This window comes from Vigna radiata, chromosome 10 (genome assembly GCF_000741045.1).
Source record: "Vigna radiata var. radiata cultivar VC1973A chromosome 10, Vradiata_ver6, whole genome shotgun sequence".
NCBI classification, from domain to species: domain Eukaryota; kingdom Viridiplantae; phylum Streptophyta; class Magnoliopsida; order Fabales; family Fabaceae; genus Vigna; species Vigna radiata.
The window spans coordinates 10,555,875-10,568,291 of record NC_028360.1 but is presented as its reverse complement, the minus strand read 5'-3'; the positions used below and the strand labels follow the sequence as shown (position 1 = coordinate 10,568,291).

Below are 12,417 nucleotides of genomic sequence, written 5' to 3'. Positions count from 1 at the left end.
CACCATTTTTGTTGCTGAAAATGACATTAGAGAAAGTAATATGCAATTCAATTCTTGTAAAGTTTTTGTGTAACTCTGTTCCCCTTGTTTTAGCTTTGGCGGGGAGAGATTAAACTAACTATACTTTTGGCTTTCTTATTTGTCTCGTTTTCTTAACAGTGCATGAAGATTATGATCTATTCCATCTGTTGAGTATGACTAATGCGTAAGTGTCCAGGAATCTTTCATGGTTGCGTTTTTTGTTTCCACGCTTCTGTTGTTAACCGTTGGGATAAATGTCTGAAATGGTCTGGAGTGAAAATAAAGTTCACTAGTTCAAAAATTCGTGGTAAACTGTGCTTGGACAACCTACTCGTCCAAGAAACTAAATCCTTAAAGCTTTAATACTACATCTTTAAATTTATTAAATTGAGAAATCAAATCACATCAAGAACTAAAACATGTCCAAATTTATTGTTTGAGTTATATATTTAAATAAAAACTTAAAAAGTGATGTGAAGTCATTCTATAAACCTTTTCCTTTACAAAATTACATAAACTAATGATACATCAAATTCTACTATTTGTTACTCATCCAATGGATTTATGAAACCAAGACTTAATATGAATAACTACAAATTGTTATAGCTAAATGGGAACAATTAAAACGAGTGATCAAAGTTAACAATAGGATAAAATACGAAATCTGGGAGTAATAAAGCAAAAAACGAAAAATGTATTTACCGTTAAACACCTGGAGCTGTTATGAAATGACTAAGTATGTTCATTATTCGAGGCAGTTAACATTGTAGTGAAAATGCAATAGACTACAAACAAATAGATTTTCACAAGCGTGATCTAAAAAAACACGATGCATAAACTGTTACAAAACCCTGTACACGTTCCCTTTCCTATATATTAAAAAGTCACACTCTAAGCAATTGAGCAGTTCAACCACAGAATCTTCACTGGATCCATTGAAGTGTTCCAAAATATTGCTCAACGTAGCCTGAAACNAATAAACAACACATTTTCCTACAATTATAATCACAAAGCAAAGCTCATATACATGTGTCTGAGTCTCTCTATATATAGAGAGAGGAGTCGTCAGAAACATAAACAAGTCTCCACTTACCCCTTCATCAAGGTTCTTCATCCACTCTATAACAGAAGTCACTGTAGCCTTCAGTCTAGTTGAGTTTACTTCCTTCGTTTCACTGACCCTTTGTCGTTTTCTTGTGAATTTCCCTTCCCTGGCATTTGAAAGCTTCTCTTCCTCGGAACCGTTGACAGGTAAAGAAGGTACCTCATCCATTTCTAAGTCACGTTCTTCAGCCAAAGCTTTTACAGAAGTGTCATCTTCACATTGCCTGTCAGGACATGTTTCTAAAGTACAGTCTGACAAATTTGAAGCATTGTGTGCAAGTTCATCATCTTTCCCGGTTTGGTTACTTCCATACTGATTTGTTTCCAAGGATATACCACAGTTTTGCATTGACAAATAAGTCTTGATGTGCTGATAACTTATCTGCACCATAAAAAATTATTCAATCTCAAATTCAACGAAGCAATAAGCAATTCTTTCCTACAAGTTCGAATAATTTTCAAGAAATAAAAACAAGTAAACCTAAAATAATGAAGCTGTCACCATGCAAGATAAAGCAGTAGAATGAAATATATTGGACCATATTATTTGCATAAATAACATGATGTACTCAAATCATGAAGGTAGGAAATCCAAACCCACATCTTCTGGCAATTCATTTTTTATAGGCTTCAGCTTGTCTGTAGATCCAACTTTTGAAATAGCACCCTGAATTTCTGACATAATCTCTTGAGTGAGTCCTATCATCTTGCTGAATCTAACCCAATCAAAAGGTAATCCTTCTTGGGCAGCTTCCAGTAGATATTCAACAACAGTTTGTTCTTTTATAGGAGCCGATCTAACTTCTAAGTTCTAAGATTACGGAGAGGAGTCAGTAGAGAAAGTAGTTACCCAATGAAACATGTGGGCGTGGATCTTAGTAACAACAGACTAATATGACATACAACAATGTCATGAAGTTATACAATGAAATTGTGAAGCAAAGATCTTTAATAATAACAGCAGATACGAATGACATACAGCAATATCATGAATAGAAAGACCATCTTCATGCCACATTTTCCATGCTTCAAACTTCGCTGAAGTCAACTTCTTGGATTTGTTGGTTATTGGAGACACTTTCATTACTGCATTAGTTTGCAAACTAGCCGTTGAGACCCTTTCTTCCCCGTCCAATGATAGGTTTAGTCCTTGTGACAGTTTCTGAATAACTTGAAGAAAATGATCTCCATATTTCATCACTAGGTGCTGAAAAAGTTGTTTGAAGTTAGTATTTAAAATGACAAAGACAGAAGGTAAAAATAAAAATGGCTTCAGTTATCTAAGACATTTTTACAGGCCAAACAAATTTCACAAAGCAGCATGGTCTGATTTGTCATTACTGATCATTGGAAGGTAAACTACTGCCAAGGGATTGCTCATTTAGAGGATTAACTAGTTCACACTGCCTGCATCAATAATTTCTCCCCTTGTTTGGAAATCTAGCAAGCTATTTCATATTATTTCAATAAACCTTCACAATTGGGAGATTTCTCCATAGACATAATTACTGCCAAGAATTTTATATTAACTAAAGCTGAATTAAGAAATTAATAAAATAATTTGTTTACTAAAGCCCTTTTGATGAATTTTGACAACTTCCTGCTTTCTCTTCTTGAACCATTAGGTCTGACCCAGTTTCCAGACATCTTGAAAACATTGAAGGCATACCTGATTCACACCATTAATGTTTGCTAGTCTTGCTTTTGTAGATGGTCTTGTCAAAGCAATTTTCCTGATCGTTTGATCTCCACAGATAGCATATCTACAAAGATGGTATAACAGTTTTGTGATGAAACTATGGATAAAAGAAACTAAGAATTAATATCCTTCACAAACTGTTAAAAATCAAAAACTATACGGAGCTGTTCCAACACTTCTTGCAAGCTCTAATCTTTCTTCCAAAAGCATTTGATGCAGCTTTCTCTCAGCCTGAGTAGAGAAGTACAGCACAAAGATTTAGAATTAATATAATTTCACTTATAAACAAAAATTATAAGAAATTTTTACCTTTTATGAATAAATGGCTTATTTATCTTACATATACATGTAATTATCAACCACACACTCAAAAAGCTTCACTGATAATTAGAAGAAAAGGAAAGAGAGAAAAATGTTGGATAGAGATAAAACCACTTAATTACCAACCTCTGAAAAACCATCTAATTCTGAAGTGGATAAAGTTATAAATTCGTCTTGTGTGTTTCCATTATCTTCTTCTCCAAGCATTTCAGCAGTCAATGTCAAAACTAAAGGAGGTTGATAATCTGGTCTTGAAGAGGCCAAAAACTGCTCTCCTCTTGAACTGACACTGGTTCATGAAGAACAAATGTTGCGTCTAATTATAGCTTCAGTTGTGAAACACGCTAAAACATTAAGAAACTCAAAAATTGCATAATTGATGTGCTTTTACATTTTTAGGTCCCAATGATAAAAAATTATAACAAAAGTATGATGCCCAATTAGAGAAGTCCGGCTCTATTAACAGTCTGGGTGATGAGGTGGATAAGGGAAACATATAATTACTAGTAGTTAGGGGGTGGGAAAAAGGGGGTTGGAAGCGGATAGAACAGTTTTTGTAATGTTAGAAAGTGCAAGAGGGCTGGACTCCCGAAATCCCGGTGATAATTATCTACAAACTTTTCCTCCTTGAGGAATCATTATTTTTCACAAAGGTATCCATGCAATAATTATCTTTTTCATCCTACATTTAGGTAACAGACTTGTAGCATAAAAGGACTTCAAATAACTTCTGCAATCTACCAAATAAATTGAAGAATCTACCTTATAGTTCTGTATACGTCACTAACAGTCTCCTTCAGATAACCTGTAGAATAATAGGAGTTTATTATAAATCGCATCTAGAAATTTCTTCCAATAGAATTTACTTTGTAATATAAAGGATTGTCATTTTTACATGTAGATTGTGAATATGTAAAATATACTTAAGCAAGAAATAGACTTACCAGTACCAAATAAATAGCATGAAATGTATGAACAATTAATTATGTTTGAAAACAGAAAAAAGAATGCTATTATTTTCAAATGTATTTTTTTCTTTGATGGACGTATAGTGAATACTGCTACTAGCTCAAAAAGCTCCAGTTGAAGCAAGAAACAAACCCACACCCTCTGTGCATTGAACAAAAATGGAAGTAGAAAAAATGAAAAATAAAGGGGTCACTTGTCATTCTTCTATGTAACATATTCACTTAGATAATCAAAAAGAAAAAGGCAAACTTTCATCCATGGTCTCTTAAAATCTAACCTAGCGCTTGCAATCCAATCATACCCAAGACTTAGAAAATGAATACAAGGGACAGCAAACAAGGCAACAAAAGCCGGAAAATGTGATTTCATTTTCAAAATCAATGAAATCGTTTATAAACCAAGTAGTTTTTAATGTTAAAACTGCCTTCAATGATTGAAATTACCCAAAATGACAGGCAGTCAACTTAAACAGTGCGACAGAAAATGCTTTGCTCTACATAATTCAAACTACCCTGAACTGAGAATGTCAATCAACAGAACTGTTTGAACACAACTAATGATTGTAACTAGGTAAATTATTTCCACTCAATACCTTGAGAAATCAATTGATGCCCAAGTGATTTCCACCAATTTGCTGGATAATTTTTCCCCAGCCCATGAAGTGGAAGCTTATCAAATTGAACCTCAAGAATTTTCTTGGCCTACAAGTTACAAGCTAATACAATATCAACAGTTTGAACGATTAAATAAATTTAAAGGCAACAGTAAAGCTAAGGATGAATGAAAACCAATGATACTTATGCTTTTAGAGTATACCAAGTAGAGGGTATTCTTCAAGCAGAGTGCAGTATCTACAGACAGCAAAAAGAAGGAACCAAGTTGCTAGATTCAAAATCATTTTGTGGGTACTCGAGGATTTGAGTATGCTTGTCTACCATGTAACATCAGACTCCTTATGCACTAAGGCTTCAATGTTTGTCGTTATGAAAAAGAGGAAACAGGATTTATAGGTTCAAAATCATTTTGTGGGTACTCGAGGATTTGAGTATGCTTGTCTACCATGTAACAGCAGACTCCTTATGCACTAAGGCTTCAATATTTGTCATTATGAATAAGAGGAAACAGGATTTATAGGTTTGTTAAAAACCACCTTGTCATCATGAACTAAGGGAGCTTTTTGTGCAGTTGAATAACCGGAGTGTTCCTTTTGAACAATTTTAGGATCATATAAATGAAGTAATGTGAGTTGTTAGTTTAAAATATCTAAATTTAGTGTAATAAATTTCCATATGTGGATGGAAGATAAATTGGTGCTTTCTCTTTCTTTTCTTCTTTGTGCAACTGTAAAGTTTATGGTTTTTAATCATTGTGACAGAATCGTTACTTGAGTACTCTTTTCAACATTCTGTAGAAGAAAACTTCCCATCCTTAGATCTATCATCACACAAAATTTCCAAATTGTCTGCTGTCAAGTTCTCAATTAAGGTTTCATAACTGGTCCCCCCACTTTTTTATTTTTTTTCTTTTCTTTTTATCAAGAATGCAGTATAAGTCTTTTGTACAGGTCGTAGTGCTAACCTACAGTATAGCAATCCAATAGCATTCTTTCAATTTTATTAAACAAAAAGGCTTCAAAATTACATTTACAGCTTCATTATTAAAATTTACACCAACTTTGATCTATTAGTAGAAGTTCAATTATTTCCCTGAAATACCTAATAGATAGTAGTAGATAGATAGTTAGATACACTTATACTTGAAAAGGACTAAACAAAATAAGGCACAGTTATCTGAAAAAGGTAAACAACCTATAGATATTATGATAAACAACCAAAGAAAAAAATAGTTAGTCAAAACACAAGGATAACAATGACAGTTGAAAAAAAAGGGAGTACATGTACATGATTAAATAAAGGAATAAGAAATTAATGCTACCAAACAAGAACTAAAAAAGGGAATGAATTCTTTAAAACTGAAATGAAAACAGTTCCTAGCTTTAATTTTGAACATCTTACTCGAGACCCGCGCAGGACATCAATAGGCATATTAAGGCCCCATCTGCCGTTGCATGAATGAATGCAAGCCATTAGAAGAAATGCTTCCCTTGACATGTCTCGCTCCTTCTTTGAGACTTTGCAATTATCACAGTTCCCTATAAAGCACGTTTAAAAGAAATAGAAATTGGAGTAAACTAAATAAGAAAAGGTTAATTTCAGGCATGATAAAGATTGTTATTGATTTTGTCAACCTGTCCAGTTAGCTGTTTCATTTTGTAAGTCCCTTAGAGAACCTAGATTTAATCTTATTTAGCAAGCTTGGGAGCATATGACACACATGATCCACCTTTACAGGGGTATTTGGACTAATCACACTATGCTCGATTCCCGTAATTGTATAAGGTCAATGAAGTAACAATGCTATTAGGTTTAAGCTCTAGCTCTACAAGGACAATAATGAAGCATCAATGTAAAAGGCAAACCGCATCTATCAGCTGAAATTTTTTCCCCAAAGTATTCAAGCAAGAACTTTCTTCTGCAAGTTGTCAGCACACAATAGCGTTCAGCTGCAAGCAATGACTCCATAACAGCTTTTCTTTGTTTTTCCTGGTACATTGGAGAGTTAAATATTAGGTAGGAGAATGGGGATAACTTATATCGGGACAATATGCAAGAAGTAAGCAGCTTCAATATTCATTCAACTACAAATAAATCCTTGGCCAAATTTTTTCAGATAAATATAAATACACATACTGATTTTACATCTCCACAGTAAAAGTCGCCCTTTGCAAAGTCACTTCTTGTGTAATAAAGCCAACAAACAGAAGCTATACCATCTCTACCGCATCGTCCACTTTCCTGGCAGTAGGATTCTAGACTTTTAGGGCAACCATAGTGAATCACTTGTCTAATGTTAGGTTTATCTATGCCCATGCCAAAGGCAATGGTGGCCACCATGACTTGCAGTTCATCTCTAACAAATAATCTGTGCATAAATTAGAACACAGTTTACTTAGGTTCAAAACATTAAAGCATCTTCAAAAATTGGAGAACAGGAGGGAGGTAAGGAGTATGCTCCACCTTCACAGTGATCAGAGATGAAATTTTATTTCATGTTCTAAAATAGGAAAGAACATTCACCTATGAGACTCCTCTCGAGCTTTTCCATTCATTTGGCCATGGTACATTCCTGCCTCAATGCCTGCTTCTGTAAATGACTTGAATACCTATTTAGAAAAATAAATATCAGGATACAAACTTTAAAAAGGCTGCAGACGAACAGAATTTAGGCAACAAAAGTGAAAACAAGAGTTCAGTAGGTAAAACAGAAAGATAGACTATCAGTTTTTGACAAGCCATCATGATAAGTTACCATATATAGTGAAAGGTCATGAACAAATTATACTCGGAGGATATTCCATGCAAATATATATATATATATATATATATATATATATATATATATATATATATATATATATATACACACTTGGTGTTAGCATGAGTTTTGCAATTCTTTCCTATTACGAAATTTGTTGAAGGTTCCCATGTTTGTCAATGAATGAATATCCCATATAGTACAATACAGCACCACCTTAATTATTGTTTGTAATAACTAAAAAATCTTAATGAGTCATCAAGCAATCTGTCCCTTCAGCATAGTTTACTAAGTGTTCCAAGTCGTGTAAAATCTTCCATTATCCTTCAACAAAGAACGAGATAGAAAACTAGTTTCGGATTTATTTGTAACATTTCTAGCACATTACCTGCTCTACATCTTTGATTGTTGTACAATAAATTATAGTTGAACCACCAGTAGCAACTTCTTTTGTAATTTCCCGCACAAGCTCATCAATAAAAGATTGTCCACGGTTCAATAGTTTGACACCATAGAAAAGATTTGTGCGATCAAATGAACCAATCGTAACATAAGGGTTATCCATCTTCAGGGAACTGATAATGTCAAATCGAACCCTGGAAATAAAGCACACAAATTAACATGACTGTGTTTTTCTTTAATCTAAATAAAACTACAGTATGCTATCAATTAATAGAACCATGAAGTACGATAATGCAATAGAAAGAAGTATCACAAATTCATTAATTAATTTACAAAGTAGAAATATCAATTAATTTTAATCGGTTCCTATGCTCACGAGTCATGATACTGTTCAACACAGGTAAGAAAATTCTTTCCTCATGATCAGACGATGTTGTAAAATGGAAAAGAAAAAAGGGAAAGAAACCACCACAGTATGCAAAACACTGCAGGATTCGTTGTACCAGAAAAGATTTAAAGAAAAAATATCTTACAAGACCTTCAGCAGCCCTCCCTATACAACTGATGTCAACAGAAACAAGTTTGGATTCTGTAGAGGTGGTTTAATCACTCCAGAACCTGGTAATTTATTTTTGCAACAAACAGCAGTGCTTTAAAAATTTAAGAAACCTAATAGGCTTCTTGCAGAACTAGATCAGAACATAGAACAATATGTGATGTTTACTAACAAAAGTCCTCTAACTCTGGAAATCTATAAATTGGATAACAGAATACCAGATCAGAGAGGAAGATATGAATCAATGCTGAAGAACAGAAGCACTACTTCCAACCCCAATACATTCAAGTCCCGGCTCTCCTTCCCTCCCATATTGCCTCGAGATTAGTTTTAATTCCCTTGTTTATCAGTTTATGATTATTTTGACGACATATTAAAATAAAAGGGAGTTAGTTTCTGGTTAGTCTTTATGGGTCAAACTACCTTCATTTTATAATTCTATCATTGTCCAACATTTACCGTTCTTTCTGTTACATGTGGAAAGGGAAAGAGAACATGAGAGAGAAATAGATAAATAGACAGGCATACAGAAGGCTGAAATGGACTAAAATTTTAATCCAACGCAAGCAAAGCATGGATGTAAAGTTCGAGTAAAAGTAAAAAAACATGATCTTGACAGTGACTTGAAACTAAAAACAAATTTGTCAATGAATAATTGGAGAGCATACAAGATAAAAAAAGGCACAAATTGTGTATCAGAGTCATTATAAAGTACAGCCATGATATGCTTCACCAAAGGCCAAAGCAAAAGATGCTTACTTTTCCGTAGCAGTCGCAGTTAGACCAACAAAAGGAACATCAACCAAGACCTCACGTAACTTGTCTAAATGCTTGTATTCCACCCTAAAATCATGTCCCCATTCTGATATGCAATGGGCTTCATCAACAGCAAAAAGACTAATTCCAGCCTTTAGTAAGTTGGACCAGAAACTACAAAAATAAGTTCAAGTGAACAGAATATCATAATTAGACAAGACATGGTATGGACTAAAATCGGCGGTATAATTTCAGAAATTAAAAAGATAATTAACTTATGAAGTGAACTAGTCATGTAACTTCTAGAATAGCTCCACGACACTTCCATTTTTAAAAGCTAAAATTTTCAGTGAAATGCACTCAAAATAAAGGCCACAATCTACCAGCTGAATGTTAGACATGTGTTTAATCCATTACCTGGTAGGAACTGTGCATGCCTTCTCAGGAGTCATGAACAGAATGTCAAATTGACCACGTTCGGCTTTAGAATGCACAGTGAAATCCTTCTGAGCACTTCCAAGATATTCAGCTCTAATACCTCGTTGTTTTAAAGCCATCACCTGTTTTTCCATCTCTTCTTATTAGNGAATCACTATTGACATGTACAGANAGGCATTGAGAGCATAAAAAAGTAAAACAAGAAGACTCATTCAGAAGAACCAATCAAATCACCTGGTCTTGCATCAACGATATCAGAGGGCTCACAACTATCCCAGTCTTTTTAACAACCAAGGGNGGTACCTGATAGCTGTTAAGAAATAAAATAACGTTCACCTCTGAACTCTCCAATTTAGGNAAAAAACACAGAATGAGTGAGAAAAAAAGGGAATCATGACGCTTTACCACAAGGACTTCCCACTACCAGTAGCCATGACTACCAAACAATCCCTTCTCTCGATAATTTTCTCAATGACTTCTCTCTGATAAGGCCGAAAATGAGAAAACCCAAAGTATTTCTGAAAACGGTAGAAAACACATCAGCGTCCAACAATGATAAAACCCTCAAAACCTCTNACACGTTATTCACAATACTGATAGGGCAACCCAACACAGTTTCCATGGCACATTCAATTATTTATTATTTAGATAAAGCACCAACAAAAAATAAAACTTGCTTTAATCCCACCAACGAAACTAAAAACTGGAAAGTGGGTATTGAAGTTTATCTTACAGAGGATTAACGGCATTGTACAACCAATCATTTTCATCATTAATGAAACGGTAAAATGAGGTTGGTAGAGATAAAGGCGTTGATTATGATTACCTTGAGAACAGAGGGAACNGTCTCCATGTTGGGGAGGGGAGGAAGANAAACCACCGTAAGGTCTCAAAGTCGGAAGCCACAAAGTTCTGACATTGATATCGGAATAAACTGATACTACACTCCCGCCAATTCAACTGGNCACACACATGGTTTTGGGCCTGATCCTCACCTGGTCTAGGCTTTTTTCATGTCAAAAAGGTGAGAATTTTGCTGCTTGCACTTCAAAAATTATAAAATACAACCCCATACACCCGCCATGTTTGTGAAATAGTTGTAGGTTGTAGCATGATGAATTGAGATGGTTGAAGAAGAACAGGCAAAACAGACGTAGGAGATGTTGACTTGATGCAATTCATAGTTTGTTAGTGTAATGTTTGCAAATTCGTGATGAAGATTTGTAGGTATGAGAGGAATGAGAATTGAGGTTTTGAAGTTAGTAATAAAATTTTAAAAATAATAGTAATAATGTAGCTTAAGAAAATCAATATAAACGTTACTACAATAACAATATATTACTCTAAAATCCAAAATAATAATTACTGAAAAAAAATTATGAATCTAAATATATTAAAACTAATAATGTGAAAAATGTTGTTTAAAATATTAGTTAAAGAAATAAGTTTTTTTAATGGATAAGATAAATACAAAAATATTGATTTCAATAAAAGTACTTAAATTTTTTAAATAATGTGTAAAATTAGAATTGAATTCAAATAAAGATTAAAACAGTCCTCAAGTCTTAATTTTCTGGACAAGAAAAGTTAGTGAATTATCTTTTGTAAAAGTAAAACAATATTTAATAAATTATTAAACATCATCAAAGTGTTTATTTTTTTGTATATATCCCCTCGGCTTTGTCCTATTTTCTTTGTTATATAGATTGAGTTCTGTTGGTGTTCTTGATAGTTTAGAAAGGCCAATTAAGCCTAATCTAATTTATTCTCCTGCATGGCATTGTTGTCCTGTTATGAGCTTGTCCATTGTTTTTTTTTTTTTTTCAGTTCTTGAATTTATCTTATCATTTTATACTTTGTTTAATTATAGTGTTTATTTAATCGAACTATACTTCCTCCTCTGTTACCAGTAATAGTTTTCTTGAAATTCCTGTTCTTTACATTTATGTGGTGGCCGGTGATTCACTTTTTTCTTTTGCATTAATTCGTCATTGGAAAAATTTTTGGTTGGATTTTTATTTCTCTTCTTCGGCGTAACCAAAGAATGTCCAATTTTACCTGATAATCATGACAAATGGATTGAATTATGATCTGACAGTTTGAATTTATGATAGTGTCTGTGCGCTTTGGTGATGCTAAATTGAAAATAAAGATCTTGGAGTCATTCCTTTCATTTTGGTAGTGGTAATTGGCAAGAGCTCAGGACTACTAGGCTTCAATCTTTTTTCTACAAAGATTTATTCTGTCTTTTTTTATGTTCTCCATTCACAAATGAATTTTGAACTTGTTCTTTTGAAAGCATCAATGTTCTTGCCCAATTTGTGATGCAAGATTATTGATCTTTTGTATCGGAGTTCCGAATTAATATTTTTGCTTGTAGCCGTATTGAGAAATAGATTTTGGAGTCATTTCATTCATTTTAGTAATTGTAATTAGCCAGAGCTTAGGGCATTTTGACTTCTTTTCTTTGATTATAAAACTTATTTTGTCTGGTCTTGAATTGAAAAGTGAATTTTGAACCTGTTCTTGCATGGTGTTGGTATTCTTGATTTTATTTTTCAATTTAGCCAACAATTTCCTGAGTCTTGACTTTGTCATTCTTATTGATTTATACTCGTGTGTTTTGCTTTTCAATTTGAAAGTGTTTTTACCTTAATTTTATCTGTCGAGCAACATCTTGCGTGTCTGTTATGAGTTTCTCCATTGGGATTTTCATTCTTGAATTCGTCTTATCTAGTTTCTACAATGTCGTCTCAATTTAAGAAGTTAGTAGTTT

At 33.6% G+C, this 12,417-nt stretch overlaps 1 protein-coding gene across 2 annotated transcripts; it reads right to left on the bottom strand.

Moving 5' to 3' along the window:
* Positions 1 to 697: 697 nt before the first annotated feature.
* Positions 698 to 10,896, bottom strand: LOC106776266 (probable ATP-dependent DNA helicase RecQ). Of its 2 annotated transcripts, XM_014663663.2 has the most exons (19): positions 10,468 to 10,891; positions 10,047 to 10,159; positions 9,876 to 9,951; positions 9,621 to 9,763; positions 9,207 to 9,377; positions 7,878 to 8,085; positions 7,252 to 7,337; positions 6,865 to 7,096; positions 6,594 to 6,717; positions 6,130 to 6,266; positions 4,707 to 4,815; positions 3,908 to 3,950; positions 3,272 to 3,434; positions 2,985 to 3,055; positions 2,795 to 2,888; positions 2,105 to 2,332; positions 1,727 to 1,936; positions 1,115 to 1,507; positions 698 to 988 (listed from the first exon to the last, which is right to left on the bottom strand). In XM_014663663.2, the coding sequence occupies exons 1-19, from the start codon at positions 10,492 to 10,494 to the stop codon at positions 863 to 865; spliced, it is 2,754 nt and encodes a 917-aa protein (XP_014519149.1). In that variant the 5' UTR covers positions 10,495 to 10,891; the 3' UTR covers positions 698 to 862. The 2 variants fall into 2 exon arrangements, with proteins under 2 accessions (XP_014519149.1, XP_022642316.1); XM_022786595.1 differs by lacking the exon at positions 1,727 to 1,936 and having other exon boundaries at positions 10,468 to 10,896.
* Between the last annotated feature and the right edge of the window lie 1,521 nt (positions 10,897 to 12,417).